The 18,641-nt window shown below is 38.0% G+C and overlaps 1 protein-coding gene across 1 annotated transcript in view; it reads left to right on the top strand.

The window, feature by feature from the left end:
• The window catches only part of LOC122535873 (contactin-6-like), an 80,606-nt gene that overhangs the window by 58,704 nt on the left and 3,261 nt on the right, over positions 1-18,641 (top strand). Inside the window, exon 6 of the mRNA XM_043667752.1 lies at positions 14,077-14,175. Coding sequence (XP_043523687.1) covers positions 14,077-14,175 — 99 coding nt within the window. The remainder of the gene's footprint in view (positions 1-14,076; positions 14,176-18,641) is intronic.

Genomic DNA, 18,641 nt, shown 5'->3' with positions numbered 1-18,641 from the left:
GTGCAATTATTAACTATTGTTCAGGCGGGAATCGGATAACCTATTGGTCATACGTTTCATCTATTACATTCGACGCGTATTAACCAGCAGATCGTTGGATAATAATAACGAAATTATACAGCATCGCATTAATTACACTACCACAACTGTTTATCAGCGCGATTGTTTAATCGAATCATTCGACGAGTGAAAACTTAATTAGCTACGATTTCACTGTTTTGCTGGGAAATGATTGTATCCCCGCTTTGTCAAAAATCTGACTCTGATTTTACCAGATTTTGCTAAAATATAATTCGAAATGTACAATTTTTGTATTATTACATAATTTTTGTAATGTAATATTTTCGTTTGAATACAAAAGTTAATATTAACATTAAAATTTAATATTAATCTGATACTGAAGTTTAAATTGAAATTTAAAAATTATAGTTAACGGAATGCAAATGTTCACATTAAAGAAATATTCCATCTGGCGCCAAAGTATTTTATATATTTTTGTATATTAGGCATATTTTTGCGTTCTTAGATCTTTTCCTTACAAACACATGAACATTCGTAGTCTAATAATATGTAACATTACGTATGTAGTACGAGCATTTACTTCTTGAAGCAATTTCTGCAGAAACTATTTTCATATTTTCCATCTCAAAGTGAATTTTAGTGAATTCTGAATCTTTAGATGAACGGTGTTGTTTTGTTTCAATCATACAAATTTGCGCGTATAATTCACGTTGACGTTGCGTCCCTCTTAAAATAATAATGAAGGGAACGATATTGTTTTAATCAAAGGCAGCTGATGTTAATTAAAATTGTTAACATAGCATTTGCTTTGAACAAAGCCACTTTCCATTGCATTGTATATAAGTAAGCATTAACGCTAGAACTAGCAAAGTGCTTGAAATAACCAAATCGTAATTTTTCATAAAAATTTAAATTGCAGATATTAAAGTATGTAAATGGAAATAGGAACTTGCGTCTTTCATTGTAGAATCATCAAATCCTCGGTCCTTGAATTTTTACTTCTTCCATATTTCTCTCTATACCTATGTACACTGGTCAAGTAGAAGTCACCGAAAATTATATTGCACGTCATTCACACGTCAACTGCCACGTTGATTGACAAGAAAATCATTATCGAAAAAGTTTTAAATAACATGCGTAACTACGTAGTTTCACAAAATATGAAAACGCATATTCATTACCCTTCGGTCGTAACGCGATATTTTACAAAAATTGGATATCCTGCTCAAGTTTCGCGTAGCGATCAATTTGTTAACAGAGAAATATTTCACTTGTCCATAATCCAAGCCATATGTACGAAGCAAAATCCTAATCGTCGCTAAATCCTAATAAATCCTGACCAATTAAAGTCACATAAAAAAAATAAAAAAAAAAAACTAAGAAACAAATGAAATCCTCCTTTGTTTATCATTTATCGAAACAGCACACGGGACAAGACGAGAAACATCATCGTATCAAACGACAATTTGCCAGGGCAAAATTGCAATAGCAAATGCAGTCTGCTATGGTTTCGGTATCGCGACATCTTCTAAACCACATACGCTCTAAGGTGTCCCTTAATTCCCCGGGGAACCGTTGTTCGCCTGTAATTCTGCGGGAGAACGTACAGAGATTGGCTTAGTCGCATGCTTGCATATAGATAAAGCGACTGCTATCCTATCGTAAGCTCGCACATACGATGGGGTTGGTGGCAAGCCGAGAGGGAACGTGGCTGAAATACCTCGAATGCATCAACGACATCAACACCAGGCTGATTAAATCTCCGGTAGGAAATGATCGTTGCTGAGACGCTTTACGCGCCCCTGTCTGTCGAATCACAATAAGCCACGCGACGTTCCGCTGATCGTCCAATTTTATTTATCGGTTCGTCGACAACTAATTTTCGAATTCCTTCAGTAGACGGTATCGTGCCATTTAGCTGAATCTCATCTCTTCTGTCCCTTTCAACTTTGCAATTGTTCGAAACTAAACATTTTAGAAAGTTTCTCGCTAGTCGAAGCAATTTCAGGTTGAGTTTACTTTTTTTCACTCAGAGTCAAACTTATGGTATTATGTATTGTACGATATTCTTGCAACAATCGAAATAATCCAAAGTCACGCAATGAATCATTTTGAAATCACGATGAAAAAATACCAAATATAATGGCGATGAAACAACGAAATGAATGATGTAATAAATGAGTAATAAAACGAGTAATAATAAAATGTTATTTGCACAGTCAAACATTTACGAGTAGAACGAGGAAACACCTGCGCGGAGAAAAAATGGCAGACAATGAGCTGCGACAATATCGTGGAAATCCTCGGTACGATTCGCAATATCGTAAATTACAGTCGATCGAGAAAGCAGCGTGAAATTTTGGCTCAGAAACTGCCGTGTCTCTGTTGACAACCTAATTCCATCGATGCTCTCTGTTATCTTCGATTGCCTGGATTTCGAGAATGGTAGATATCTAGATTGACTTAACCGCGCGTGTACGCACTGTCAACATGTTCTACATACTATTGTGCGTGTATGTGCGTGCAGGTCGGCTTAATATTCGCTAAATGGGGTTGGGGGGCCGAACTGGGTCAATTCTGCCACGAAGTCGATCATGGCGAACGTTGCAAAATCACGTGTCCGAAATACGACGTGGAAATTACTCCTGCAGGCATTACGATGTTTGTGCACGCGGATGTGTACCAACATTTCATGCTCGACCAGTATAATTTGCCCTGACGTTTTATGCTCGAATGAGGGGATATAATATCCACCGTGTCCGCCGAAAAACACAATGTCTAACGTAAATCATACAAATATAATGGTATATTGAATTCATCATTTCGTGGATATCGGAATTTTTGAAATAAACGTATACGTATGCGTACGTAGGCAACGTTACCACGTCATGTGCGAGACGTACCTAGAATATGCGAATCTCCGGTCGCATAGTAAATGACAATTTGTAGCGAAATTTACATTTATATGAAAAATTATTCGCGAAGAGAATTAGCGGAGGGTAAAAACAACAGAGAACCGGTGTCAGAACGAAATTTCATTTCGGTTCGCCGTTAAACATTTGCGAACGCGCTGGCATTCACTATTACAACAGTGAAATGCGATCGAATCGGACCGGGTTGCGGAATAATGCAAGTTCAAGAATTATGATACATTTTGAGATCTATGAAACAGTAGATCTACAGTGATTAATAATTAATAATTAAGTTAATAATTATTTGTAATTAATTTATAAATTGTAATATATTAGTTCGTAACGTTCTTTTGAAATTCATTTTACAGAGCTGTTTTGACCTAAGTAAACACATTGACCAGGTCACGTTCATCTAGCTGTGGCTAAACTTCGTATGAATCTTTAATAATTATAAAATAAAATCGTTGGATTTGCACTATCTTTGAACTCAAGTCATTCTTTGATCAAAAAAAATCAATACGCTTGAAAGAAAAACTATTTATTTGTACGATGCAATGATAGAGATAGTATTCATTAAAATAATTGTTTCGTTCGCGAGTATAAAATATTTCTTTTTATAACGTTCTTCATCTCGGTATGTATTTTTTACTCACTTACGCCTTAATTTTAATACTTTCTGAAAATGTCTAACTTTGAACTTTCACTGTTCTTCAACTGATCGATTCAGTTTATAACAACCAAAACTCAAATTTAGCAGTTAGGTATCATTTTTCGCTCGCAATTGCAAATTTTTTTCAATTGATGTATACTATTAATTAAACGGTTATACGTGTAAATTTTTATTTATTTTATTTTGGTTACATAGTCACGTGCAAAATAATCAATTTTCAGAAACGCGTGAAATTCCCCAGAATTTAGCGATCGAACCTCCCGTTAAATGCATTCATCGCGTCAAATTAAAAGTTGATGACTGGCAAACACAACGCGATCGATTTTTATCAATCGTTTTGTTATAACGTGACAGATCGTGTATTAAAGCGAACCGTGGATTCGAAAGAGAAAGTACTTTCCCTGTATAACGCGATAGAAGCTATCGGCAACTTTTTAATAATGCTTTCAGAGAAGCTGGATTAAAAGAACAAATGATTTGTCTGTGTTGAAACTTTCACTTTCATTTTCTTTCTCTCTCTCATATTTGAAATTTTCTTTAATCGTACGAAAAGGTTTAACCTCTGGTGTCATAATATTGAATTAATGGCACATTATGTTTCTGGTTTGAAGAAAAAATTAAATTGTACATAATAGTGTTAATAATATATATGAAATATGTTAATAATATATTCATAATTTGAAATTTAAATTCTTCAAATTGAAAATTAATAAATACAAATTATACGCATTAAATTACGTATATGAAATATGAAATTTAAAGTTTCGCGTTGGCGCACTAATACTCCATTAAATTTTCTGCTCTCGTTAATTATATTTGTGCGTGTATCAAAAGATATAAATAAATCATGTTTACTCAATATTGTGAAAGTACATGATAAACGTACGAAACTCCGTTATTATAATTTTAACCTATATTCGAAATAAATCTAGAGTTTTTCATTTGTAAGTTTATTTTAGAAAAATTTGCAAAAAAAAGAAACTATGTCAACGAAGCTAAAAGCCTTGGAATTTTTGAATTCTAAGATTGATATTTCTTGCAAACTTGGAACATACTGAAACGAAATAATTGTTGAATGAGTAATCTATGATATTTTGGAAAAATGTGCAATTGATACGCACGAACCTAATACTTAACATTTGACGCGACTTAGACGTGAGAAGACCTAAATTGACGTGACCTGAAAATATTCGAGGTGTTGACGACAACTTTCAGTAAAACTCACGATTCGAAACGAGATAGATATTTTTTATAAGACAGACATGTCGCGAGTGATAAACGTAGATTTTGTGATAAGCGATAACGAATGAAATGCGACGGCCGCAAAATATATACATGAAAGAGAGCTTTTCAATTTCTCTCAGCGCAAAGTGCAGTCTGCGTTGTCCGAAGTTTCGTGAAACTTCAGCATTGAGATCGACTAAATCGTAAACCAGCTATTGTCAACACGCACTGCACATTATTGCGTAGAACGCGTGCGGAGAGTGGTTTAATATTGAATGGAGAGGCAGAATGGAGAGGCAGAAGCGGCTGAAATACGAGCTTCATGACATGCTTAAATTCGACAATGATTCGCGATATGAATCATGCGCGCCAGGCATGCGACGTGTCAATTAGAGCTAAATACTTTGAGGATTCTTCCGCTCGATTTCTAGTTTCACGCAATCGAATAATCAGAGGGAAAGAGAGGGATATATCATAATGAATTTGCGTAAATAAACTTGCCAGATTCAGCTGTTTGAATTGCCCTCTTGTTTATCCAAACTCTTATACAGACATCATAATTGTCGTGAGAGAAATTTTGAAGCAACTTGCTTTGATTGCCGGTAATAATGATAGATGGCTGGAATTTTATTTTGGCCAACAGAAATATCTTTGGTTATCAATAACCGCCACCGTCGACTATTTTTATTTTAGCTATCGAAAATTTGGTTACATTCGATTATTGTCAGTCGTTATTGATATTAATGAGAAGTTTCTCTGAGATTTGTTGGTAATTGACTTTCGTTTAAATAAGATTAATTTTACGACTTTTAATAAGAAAACGTTCAAAAGAATTGTTATTTTTCCTGTCTGCTTTTACCTTCAAGTTTTAAAAATGAAAATGAAACATTTTCGAACTAAATATATATTAGTAAAGATATAACAATATTTTTATATAAGAATATATATATATCTGTTCCATATACTAACTACCTGTATGCTAGAGTGCATTGAAACGTTAGAATGTTCAGTAAAAGAAAAATTTTAACAGAAAAACTACAAGAATAACTTAAAATGCTAAAATATTCGATAGAAAAGAAAAGAAAGAAACTAATCAAAATTTCGGTTACATAAAACAATAATACTGGAGTCAAATTTGACCCGGCCGATGTTGCGCTTGCGATTATAAAATTATTCATTGTCCGAGACTTAACGAATGGAGCAGGATCACTAATTGTAAATAAAGATTCCATATTTTCAGTCACAATCATAAAACTATATTGCATAAAGACATATTCCTTAAAAATTCTGCACGTTCCGTAATATCTCATTTTTACATCAGCAGTCCAGATATTACAAAAACCGAACGCAATTGTTCACAACTCTCGGTCCAATTACATTAAACACGGTTGGGAAATTCGTCTTATTCCCGGCAGAGTGGACGTTCACACATAAGTGTCCCTATTTGTCGATCATGGGATATTAAGCATCGACTTAGCCAGCTGTCTGTGTATGCACGCGGTACAATGTGTACGCAATCACATGCGTATCGATGCCGGCTTAATACTCCGACGTACAGAGGGAATGAGATGGCTCTGTTCAAGCCTAAATGATATGTTTATGTCGCGCTTGGTCTCGCCCACGCACGAAGGGCGACGCGTGGACACGCACGCCCGCGGCCCATAAATATTAGCAGCCCTACCGTTCTAATTTGCAATCTTGGAAATTCGTTGCATTTCAAATTTCACGCGTGCCGCTGACGAACGAGCTGCTTTGCAAGGCAGAATAAATGGAAATGAAAGTGTAAAGCTGCCCGTTAATGATCCCCGGGAAACGTGCGCAGTCCAAAACGAGAACGTTTCGTTCCGTTTCTCCGTTGAATTCCGAATCATTTTCGTTCGTTTTCTTTCTCTTCGTGTACGTGCACGTATCTGTTTTTCTCTTCGTCCCTTCGCGTCGATTCGAGGGCTCGAATTTTCCGTTGGAGGATATCGAGATTTTGTTTCGCAGCTTGTTACGTTTCTCCGTGAATGAATCGGCCGATTTCTTGATCGAACTTTTTAGTTTTTAGTCTCCGTCGGTTTTGTACGGTGTTTCTTATCGGTAGATTGCAAATTTTTTACTAATTGAAAGAACAGAACTGAAGTAAAGTATTATTGTATTCTATGCAGTTTTTAGAACTTATAAATGCACAAAAATTCTCGGTCCGTTTATTACTATTCGGAGAGGTTTTATTAATTTATTCATACACTTGCTCGCAATAATTTTATCGAATTGTCTAGAAACGTCAATTTTATCTAGTTTATGAGAATCAGTGAAGTTCCTATTGATTTTAATATGTTTTAGATAGATATAAAATTAACAAAACTGTCTATGTGTAACTGTTCTATTGGACAGCAAATTAATTATAGAAAGGTAATCTTTTGAATGACATAGTGTCCGAATATTAATAAAAATCAATGAGAATAAGCAGAAAGCCGTCAACCTGAACTCGTTCATAGATTGCCTTGGCACATAATTTTCTTCAATAAAATAACACAATTAATTAAAACTAATTACGTCGTGTTTCATTAGTTTTAAACTTCGAATTGACAATTCATAAATATTTCTTTTCTGATCACTAAATTCTGGATAATTTTACGTGTTTGTGAAATCGACCATTTCACACGCAACAGCCTAATAATACAGAAATGGGCACGTTGGATTTTCGTTCGTAGTCAAAGGAAGAATGAAGGGTTTAACAATGGTCTAAACCACTGTAGGGGCAATCGATCAGGGTGAATCTCGAAAATTTCGCTAACGAGATAATTCCAGTTTGATTCGGAATAATAGTTTGAGAATATGAGCAAATATTGGAACGTCGGAGGAATTTTTATTGGATATTGTGTGTGTATGTGTGTGTGAAGTTTGTCGTGGAAGGAGCCCCGGCGCAATTCGGAAATTGGATTTCTGTTTGGCTTGCCAAGCTGTTTCGATTAAAAATAAGATGGCAGGTATAGAATCCCTGGTGGATTAATCTTTCTTCGTAATAGCCTATCTTGACAGGAGGAGAGCAGTAAAATCTGCATAAGATCGTTAGAGGAAGCATCGTGTAATAAACTCAGATCCATCGGGTGTCGGAAACGTGTGTAAATGAAATTTCACCGAATCGGGAAACTTTTAACGAATAACGAACGGAAGAAAATATTTGGAAAAGAATATTCTGATACATTGACCTTTTGTATCCTGAATATCTGCTTCTTTATAAATACTCATAGTCAATTACAGAATATTAATATAATAGACAATAGTTTTGGAGTTTCACTCAAATATTCTTTCTTCTTTTCATTGATATAAAAATAGATTTCTCTCTTTTTTATATCCACAATATTACAGAAGTTATCCAATAACACGAAAATTTAATTAGTTTAAAATTCAATCTCAAGTGCAAAGTGTTGAGATTCAACCAAAAAATTTTCGACAATCTTGACAGAACATTCAACAAAGTTTCAACAGTCTACGGATGATTTTTGTCTTCCCTAATGACTACGAAACGTTAATCACTTGAACACGCTTTCGTTGTTGGCCCATTACACGACGTTGTGCCTTCCGCAACGACTGCCTAACAATCCTTGAATATATAATAGAACGAGTTATAGCACCTAGCTTGGCCCCTTGCTTTCCACATTCGGCACTGCTATACGGATTGTTTCCTGTTTCGAAATTTAACACAGTACGACAAGAGAGAGCTTATTGAAATTCTGGCCGAAACGTTCCCCACGTTCATTGATAAACTTTACACGATGCTGCATTTTGCATCGTTAAACAGTGGACGCGATTTAAATAACGAGTTTAGAACGTAAAAGAAAAAAACGAAAAAATATGAAATCCATGACATAAGCAACGAAATTGTCGAATTAAAATTGATTTATGAATGTACAGTTATCCGCGTAAGTGTTCGAATATTTACAGCAGCTTCTGAATGAATACATCATGTATGTTATATAAAAAATTTTGAAATTTTATTAATATCATAGTCAAATTCAATTATCGTGATTATATTAATTAATTTATAATAAGATCTTGAAGAGTTTATATAAATTTCCTGATTACTTTCAAATTTGTAATATGTATATGACTTTTATGCAGTTTTACATTTTTTTGAATATTATATCACAATAAATGTACCATTTTTGAATATTTTATACATTTAGGAATTTTCGGAATTTTGCATTCGTTACAATGTTAATAAAATTTCAAAAATATTTTACATAACACACATAAAACACATAAAAGTTTTTCTCTAACACACTGTAAATATTATAATTGTTATAATTACAGTTTCAATATATTTTACCGTAAATATTATTCCATCGTATATAAAATATATTTACTGAGAAACAAGAGTGTAAATTGAGAACACGTGTCTTTCGTTCACTGTGAACATTTTCTAATTTCGAGAATTTCTAATGGTGTTTTCTTGTTTCAATTTTGTACCGAATGGTAGAGCCTCTCGGAATTAGAAAGTATTTTTTAATTAAACGAAAGCACGATTGGGCCGAAAGAAAACTCGGTACACGTAGCAGAGTTAATTCAAACTAGATAATCGCCTGAAAGAGGGGAAAAAAAAGGAGATACGCAATCGCCGAATACAAACGCAAGAGGCAGCTTGTGAAAACTGCATTTGAACAGTCTTCAACGTGAAAAAATTTGACCGCGGTAATCAGACGTCTGATTTTGAAGAAGCAATAATTGCGAAAAATTTTTTTAACGATAAACGACGACACAAAGATCAATTGAGCATTTTTCAAAGAACATTTTTCGCGTAATTACGTACAAACGACTCCAGAAAGCAAATTATCGGAGAGATTCGAAGATTAATTGGAGTCTTTTCGTTGCAATTTCGAATAAATAGCTTCCTAAGGCAGACTATATTTTGCAAAGATTCGAAGGATCAATTAGAGTAATTACGAATAAATTACTTCAAAAAATAAATTATCGGAGAGACTCGAGGATTAATTGGAGTGTTTCTCTTGCGATTACAAACAAATGGCTCCGAAATACAAGTTATTGCAAAGATTCAAAGATCAATTGGAACTTTTTCCTCGTAATTGCGAGTAAATGGCCAGAAGCAAATTATTGCAGAAGTAATTATTACTTCTCCCACAATTGCGAACAGGTAACTCCAAAAGCGTATTCTAAAAATACAAAAGAGATAAAGATACAAATTCAAACATCAATTGGAACCTCTAAAAATTGAATCATTACAAAGAATTCCAAATATCGATCGCAGTTTGTTCCTCGCGTAATCACTCGTTCGTGATTACGAGTGACCCCGAGAAGCGTATTATCTCAAAAATTCAAAAATCAACTGCAACTTCCACTCTGTGAATACAGACGAGTGACTCCCCAAAAAAACGGACTGTTTTCTTGCAAAGATCCAAGAACCAATCGAACTTCCACGTGATCACGCGTAGGTGATGATCGCGCTACAAAAAGAGAGTGCAAGCATATGTCCGGCGAGGGATTTTCGTGTAGAGACCTAGACCACACGGTATACCGTCGTCGCTAATGTTTGGCCGAGATTTGCATACGTCTGTCTGGCCTATCCATTCCTCGGTGCGCCACTGTGTCTCACCTTGTTGTCCCTGGACGTGTATACGACCGGTTTGGTCCCGAGCCCCCGACGCTTCTCTATCGGCAGCAGACGCTATTGTACACACAGCCCGGCGAACAAGTGACTCACAGCGCACGCGTGTGTACCAGGATGATCGCCCATTACCTCGCCCGAAATAGGGTATTGTGCCAAGAGCCTGTTCCTACGGCGGCTTTCCTACACTTGCGCGACCAGCGCTCGGGCATCGCGCGTTCCTTCGGTCAACTTACAAAACCTAATAACCAGGCCATCAAGACAAAGCAGCTAGTTTGACCAGAATCTGCATCGGAGGATTAAGTACCGGTTGTCTCACTCTCTCGCTTTCTCTCTGTCTCTCTCCTCGTCGGTACTGACAGGGTTTGTCGATATTGTTTCGACGAGGACGACTCCCGGGGCTGTAAATTTCACCACGGTGCTTCCGGCTTCCATGGAATTAAGATTCGTCAGATTCGAGCACCGAGCTTCTTTCGACCGAGGGGTTTCGAGATGGCTCGAGGATAGCTGGAGGGTTCGAGCTCGTTTGTATGGGGAGATTCGAGCGATGGGAGGGTGTTCCAGGATGGTTAGTTTCGATTGTTGGTACCGGCTTTCGCGATGCGAGGATTTTCAGTTCTGAACGTTTGGAATCGTTACACGAGGGTTTCTCGCTAGTTAGCGCATTGTCTGAGAGCGACAAAGCAGATTTGAAGAATCGACGTTAATGATGAATTTGAACGCGCGCGCGCGCGCGCGCGTGTGGGTGTGTATTATTACACATTCGAGTTTCGTTGTCACAAAGACGATACGCGTCTCGTCGTGTGAAATACGGTTTGTCTGCTGGGAGATACTTTGTGACATCTTCACGAATTTTTAATAGTTAAAGAATTGACACGTGCGTTTAGATTTACGAGAAAAAGCAGAAAAGGGACTCCGATCACTTGGTTTTCGCAAAATATTGAACAAACGTGTATCGCGTCGAGTTTTATTCCGGTATCTAACGCACATTGATCATTCGATATATCTTCTACGAAGATGGGAAAAGATCCAAAGATACGTAACATTGGGTACCACAGAGTTCGTTTACATTCGCATCGGATCTTCCGTCAAGTTTCCAGGCTGAAACTAATCAAACCAATCCCAAAATTCCGATGCTAAACGCGAGCTCGCGAGTCAGCCGAGGAACGTGATCGAGCGTGGGCGCGGATTTTTTCCACGCAGGCGAACCCAACCGGGGCCAGTCGGTAACGAGAAACGCAGAGACCCGTGAACGGATTCTGTTGACGTCAGTGGCGGCTAGCGAGCTACCGGGACACCCGTCAATGAGACCTTTCCTGCGGGAAATTCGGTTCTACCGGCACGTTGATTCATGCATGCAAATGGAGGGCCACCGTCGTTGTAACTACAAAATTTCTAGTCACCGCTGACTCCACCTGGTCGCGCAAGGTTTCACGCCGCCATGAGAATTATACAGGTGAAAAAGTTGTTTCCGGAGCGAGTACTATGTCTCTCTCTCTCTCTGTGTGTGTGTGTGTGTGTGTGTGTGTGTCTGTCACTTCCTCTTGGAACATAGTCAACGTGTGCTAGTTTCATTACTTGATTTGATCCGGCAGACTGGACCATGACAAACGCGGCAGCGTGGAACGGCTCTGCAGGACGATGCAGTGGATAAGGGAATTGTGTTTACTCGTAGTTTGCATACTAGTTACCGCGTTTGTCACCCACTTTGCGCGTAACAGGCCCGTAAACATCTTCAGCGAAAGGGGGCCACTCGAAAGTACCTAACCCCTTTGTCCGCGTTTCCTTTCCCACTTCCTTTCGTTCTTTAACTCGCTCGCGGCACCAACCGTGTCGTCTCACCCTAATTTTCTCTCTATTCCCTTCGCGTTTAGCTATTATCTCGAGCTATTGTCCTTCGTTGCCGTTCGCAATCGGCCGTCGCGCACTGAACTCCGGACAGGAAATCGGCTGGATTTAAAACTAGAATTCTAGAATAGATCGCCATCACCGCTGGGAATTATGCTCAACGGTTGACAGTTGACAACGGCGAACGTCTTGCTGCTGATTTCTTTTGACGCCAGACATAAGTACGTAAGTACTTACGTGCATCGGCAGGTGAAAGTTGTGAGATTGGAGATTGCAGTGAAATACGCGTGACATGTGAGATCATTCATCATACACGTATATTTAAATAAAATAGTTCGAAAAGTAATGGTTCAACCCATTCAGTGGACTTTCGATTGCAGTTTAGTAGTCGGAGCTGTTGTTCCAATGAGTAACTCGAGTCGAATTTGCGAAATTTGTAAATGATTTGTCAAAGTTGAAATTATGTATAGTTTCTCCAAGTTATTTCTCAAATAGGAATAACAAATTGGTAAAAGTGATTCATTGATTTCAAACTGTTATTTTGGATCCTTATTTGAAATAAAGTTTGCTTAATCTTGCATATATTTACATGTACATCATTGAAATCTTCGAATTATTTGTTTAACAATTAAGAAGTGCAACTTACACATTTATAAACCAATACTGCAACGAACGAAAGACCGGAAAGAAATTTAGTTAACGATCGAAAATATGAAATTATGAAATTTCAACGACCTTTCGTAAAATAACACTTTCGAGCTCCGAGTTGGAAACACTAACGTGGTATTAACGAGTAACAATATCGGCAAATAAAAAAAAAAGAGAGAGAGAAAAAAAAGGAAATTCAAAATATATCCAAACCAGTGAAATATTTTTCCATTTATCAGATTTTCTGGTTCACAGCGTGCCCGTGCACGTAATCCGATTTCAGCGATGGATAACAATTTAACGTTTCACGTTTCATCCGTTTTCGACTTGATTTTCAACGATCACGATCTCGAGCATGTAACAAACGACTGTCTCCCTCTTTTCCTCTCTTTATCTCTGTTTTGCCTGGAACATCGGTTCTTAACGAGAAATTTGTCGAAACGAATAAGCTTGTGCTCTAATTGAGTATCGCTCAGTGACAGAAATTGTCATCGTCGCGCGTGGATCAATATTTACACTATGATGTAATAAATTTGTAACAATGAGACTTTTGTGGATCGAAGGATCTACAATGCTATACTTGTTGTATAAATAGATTGCAAATGATTTTCGTGCAAATCCATATTTTCGAAAATACACAACAACAGATGGATAGAAAATTATTTTACATACCAAATATCATATATGAAATAATTTCTCGAAATTTTATATTCTACGCGTTTTGTGTAATTTTGCAGTTTGAAATATCTCATAAGTACACGAAAATCCGTAATCCGTTTACGACATTTTCGTTGCGAAATTATATAAAAATCAGCAGTCATGCGACCAAAGAAAACGAGCTATTCTAGTTTTAACGCCAAAGCCATATTCCACGCATTATCAATTCGTGCACGGCTGCAAAATTTCGTATTGGGGGCGCAACCTGAAACGCGCGAGACGAAATGAAATGGGAACGGGCTGGTTCTTGAGTGGCCACAGTTAAAACTTTCAGGACATTTGCATTTAATTTGCTGGTCGTCATATTTTCATTTAAAACAGACGCCAGCCGACTGGTCGATACAGCGGCCAGAGGCTGGCGTAATTTCGCGATCCCATTCACGTGTGTTAAGTTGCGTTTAAAGCGGCCGGCTATTTTTTGCTTGCAGGTAATAAATTCCAGTCGAACCTCAGCGAGATCGGCAAGTCTGAGCAAAAATCGAGCGACCCAGATAGGAAAAGAAACTACAATTGGACTCCAGACAGCGGTAAGCTCTGTTGTTACACGTAACCGTGGACCAATTTCATACGAGACAGCCCGACAGACGCAGCTAATATTCTCTTCACTTCCTTGTTTCGAGGAGAATCGTCGATGGCCATTGCTTTTCACGACCATGCACGCCAGTCCACAATAAACAGCGCGTCGTGCTCCATGGTTTCTTATTATTCCATTTAAATGAGGAAGTGGATGACGATCCGTGCAAATGAGGTATTTTCATTGACCGGGATTTACTCGTTATTTATTTATAGCAGAACTTGGTTTGTATGAAGTATGTACTCATCTCCCCACAGGGAGACAACTAGTTTATGTGCTATATGTAATATTTGAGTTTAAAAAAGCATAACAGCAGTCTGTTCGTTATCTGTGATTTTTCGTTCACATATCACATATCAATGATAAGTGGAGCATAAGTAGATCATGCCAGTACAAATCCCGGGGCGGTTAGCATCGTCGGAACTGTTAAAGCGTGTACGTGAGACCCGAGTTATCGCGTCTCGGAGCTTTTGTCAGAGATTCGCTGCGGATTATGCTGCTGTTGAAGTTGCCGATCTTGTTGGATTAACTTCTTGCCAGGCAAAACGCGAACGAAATTTCGTGTCATACAACTTTCGGTACTACTTTCATACTACTTTCATTCCTTTTTCCTTCTTTTTTCTCTCCTCTCTTTTACGAGAAAGTTACTCGCCTCTTTAAACTTGAATTTTGATCAAAGTTTTTTTTAAGAAATATGTAAAAGAAGATAATCCCTTTCATAACCGCAACGTTAGACGTCTTGTTATTATTATATATAGATCGATTCCTGTGTCACGAAGAGAATTTACATTTCTATGATGACTTTTAAAGTCTAAAATTGCACATAATGCATGTAATATGAAAAAAAGAGACGGAAAAAGAAATGCTCCGAAACGTAGTGATTTTTGTAAATATTTTATATTTAATCCTTTTATATAAGATTTGTGTTTATCGTACATGATAAATAATGGCAGTACTTACGGTACAATAATTTTATATAATACTACAAATATAAAACTTCTCATATTCCATTTAACGTTAATCTTTTCCTTTTATTTTCCGAAATTTCCATTTTATTTTACGGTACAGCCCTCTATATATTATCACATAATATGCTGAAATAATTCTCCACTTCCTCTCGTTATTTTTTTTTTTATTATGTCCGCAGAGACGTGAATTTGCATTAAAAAACCCGCCGTCTATAATAATTATAACAGTGAAAAGGCAGCCGGGGCCGCAGGCAATTTCTCACCCCGATAAAGGATCGTTCCATTAAAAGTATATTCAATGCCCAATCAACGTTTACCCAAGCAGACGTTGCCAATAACGTCGAAAGGAATTGTCAACTTTCCCGATACAACCAAGAATAGCCGGGTGACAATGCGAACGGCGATAGCATCGTCGAACGAGCGACAAACACCCGTTTCGCCCGAGTCTCGTCGAATTCTTTCTCGGCTGCTCATTAACGGAGGAATCGCGGGATCGGGATCGCCGTTTCTCCCAGTCAGAAAAATTAATAATAAACCCCTCGAATAACGCCGATATCGGGCGAAGCCGACAGGATGAGCCGAGAACGAAAACGAACGAGACCGAGCCAAACGGCCTGAAAGCACGAGCCCGGCCAGATCGGCCACGTGAAAATCGAAGCCTGATATCAAGCCCATGGTAGTCGAACCCATTGAAATCTAGCTTCAATAGCCATATAGGGCGAATGAGCGGCGAATGAGCAGCAGCGCGAAGGAAACAAAACCTCGCTCTTCCGCCGGCTCTTCGGCGAAGTTGCGGTTTATCCGGCATTTCGTGGCGGTACAGCGGCATTTAAACGACAGAGGCGACGAGCACCTGGGATGGCAGCTCTGGATCGGGATTAGCACACCGGCTAGAAATTCATCCAGGCCTGCGGCATTATTGAAATATTTCTTTCCCGGCCGTTGCGGATACTTGGCGAGATCCGACCCTCTCGGTCCGACCTGCTCTCTTCAACAGAGAAAAATCCGCCCCCTCGCGCCCTCCTATCGATACAGCTCGACGATCTCCGCTGGCTCTCCGCGGCGGGTGGTTTCTTTTTAAAAGGAATTTGCATAATGGAAAAGTGTGAAAATCCGTTTTCTCCGCGGGCGCGCGATCTCGATAGTCCCGTGGAAGTAGGTAATTTCGCTGGAGGAAAGCTACAGGATGAAAGGGGAAAAAAAAGGACGAAGAAAAAGAGAGAGAGAGAGAGAGAGAGAGAGAGAGAAAGGAGGAAAAGAGAGCAGAGAACGACGGGAACGCGGCCTGTGGGATCGCGTCGCGCGAGCTTCCACAACTTGATAAGTACTTCTAGTTCTTTGGTAGCTCGGGAACCTCGTTGTATCGAAGGTCGAAGCGCGACAACCCCCCTACCTTCCTCATTCCCGGACCACCTTCAGGTTAAATTCGTTTTCGAACTGCGAGCCGGAAGGGGGACCAAACGATATCGAGCTGTTCCGAACTGTCTCGCGCAGGCAATCGCCTCGGACTGTTGTACCCTGCAAGTTTCTAAAGGCGAGGGTCTCTCCCGTTCCATCCCCGGGCTCTCCGCCGCTTTATTAGACTTCGTTGTGCATTCGATTTGGTTAAACAGGCCTTTTTAACTGATTCCTTATCGCGAATCCGAATGGACGAGTCCCTTTTTTCACGTTTGCCCTGTGGAACGGCAGGAAACCGAAGCTGCGTAACCAACGCCGTGACGAAAGAAAAAGAAACTGACGGTTTAAGTTAGGATGAAGATCCTGGCCCTGTAATCTTTTTCTATTCTCTGTATTTCGAAGCAAAATGTGAGAAAATTTTACACGACTCTGCAACTTGAAAAATGTACTTCCGCGCGAGTCTAATTCCAACCTACTAAAAATGTCGAAAACGTGCCCGAGTATTCTCGTTTCTGTATTTTAATTTATTTTATTTACTTCTATTAACTGATTTCTTTGCTCTCGACATTGTCGCGTCGCACTGAACTTTTAAAATATCCGAGCAACAAAAAGCATTGTTTTTTTTTCATAGAACGAATTGATATTAATTTTCTTCATTTGCATTAAAAATGTCCTTACAGCATAGAAGAAATTTTAAGCAAAAATGTATAATTAAAATATAGTCAAAACAATTGTCAATCCAGGTCTAACTTCGTAAAATTAATTTACATAAATCCGTGATTCAGTGATTATTAAACCTATTTTGTATTAAATTCCTTTTCTATCTGAATAATTCGCGATCAAAAAATTATCGGGACGATAATCTCCTTTTGACCGAATGAGAATCAACAAGATTCATATTAAAGAGATACTATATTTCTGTAAAAGCAGTTGCATCACTCGATTACTGACGATCAGTACAATTACGTCGTTGACCATTCTATATATTTGTTCGATCGAAAAGATGTTGACAAAAAAGTGCTATCTCGAGGAACGTTCACATATTCCGTTTGAAAAATTTCGAAATTTTACAAACTGTATTTATACGAACCGGTCGAATTGAATTTACTGTGGAGGAAGGGATGATTTGGGCTAAAATGGTAAAAACAATATTTTTAACACCAAGGCTAGGGCAACAATGAGCTCGACGACTACTGACAAAAACGAAACGATGTTGATTTTGTACATTTCGTTCCAATCCAACGATATCCATTTTACATCCTCGTTTTGTCTGCTCGCTGTGTTTTTTCACGCCGTTAACTATTTCACTCGAAACGCGAGTTTCCTACAACCGAATAGATAATTCATGAGTACAACGTTCCCTGTGATCGCTTGAGTCTGCTGTTTTTTCACCCGGGCATTTAAATAGCGGACGTTTTCGTTTAATTATTTCAAACGCGTCGTCGATGTTTCCACTGGTATGACGACACGTACGATAATAAATAATAAAAATTATCTCTAGCGACTCTGAAGCACTTCTGTACATTCTCCGAGAATACCGAGTAAACTTGAAAAGTTTATTTATTTTTACAGAGAGAGAGAGAGAGAAAGAGAGAGAGAGAAATGACTATGCTTTAAAAAAAAATCTATCAATGATATCACATTTATTTTCAGTTTGCCGTGCGAGGTATTCCCTTTTGTTGTTATGCAGATTTTCTTGTTCAATGTTTACTCTACAATAGCTGCGCATACAACGTCCGTAACAATTTTCCTTTGTGTATTTTAGCTACGAGAGTAAAATTTTGAAAAATCTCGCTTAATTTTTATTTACACATCTACGTGGCCACATGGACATGTTATACTGTAATAATTTCTTAACTTATAATATCGATTCATACCCTCGATGTGGACTATATAGTATGAAAATTCAATTTTTACTTCACATTTTATTTTCAAATTACGAAACTCTATTACTCGATTACTGGAGGTAAATTGTGTAAAATAAATATTTTGTTTAAAACCGAGCACTGAAACATTATCTAAATAAATATTCGCGAAAAGAGAGAATACAACA

This window comes from Frieseomelitta varia, unplaced genomic scaffold, assembly GCF_011392965.1.
Source record: "Frieseomelitta varia isolate USP_RPSP 00005682 unplaced genomic scaffold, Fvar_1.2 scaffold_782, whole genome shotgun sequence".
In the NCBI taxonomy this organism is placed as follows: domain Eukaryota; kingdom Metazoa; phylum Arthropoda; class Insecta; order Hymenoptera; family Apidae; genus Frieseomelitta; species Frieseomelitta varia.
This window is presented reverse-complemented; position numbering and strand designations above follow the sequence as displayed.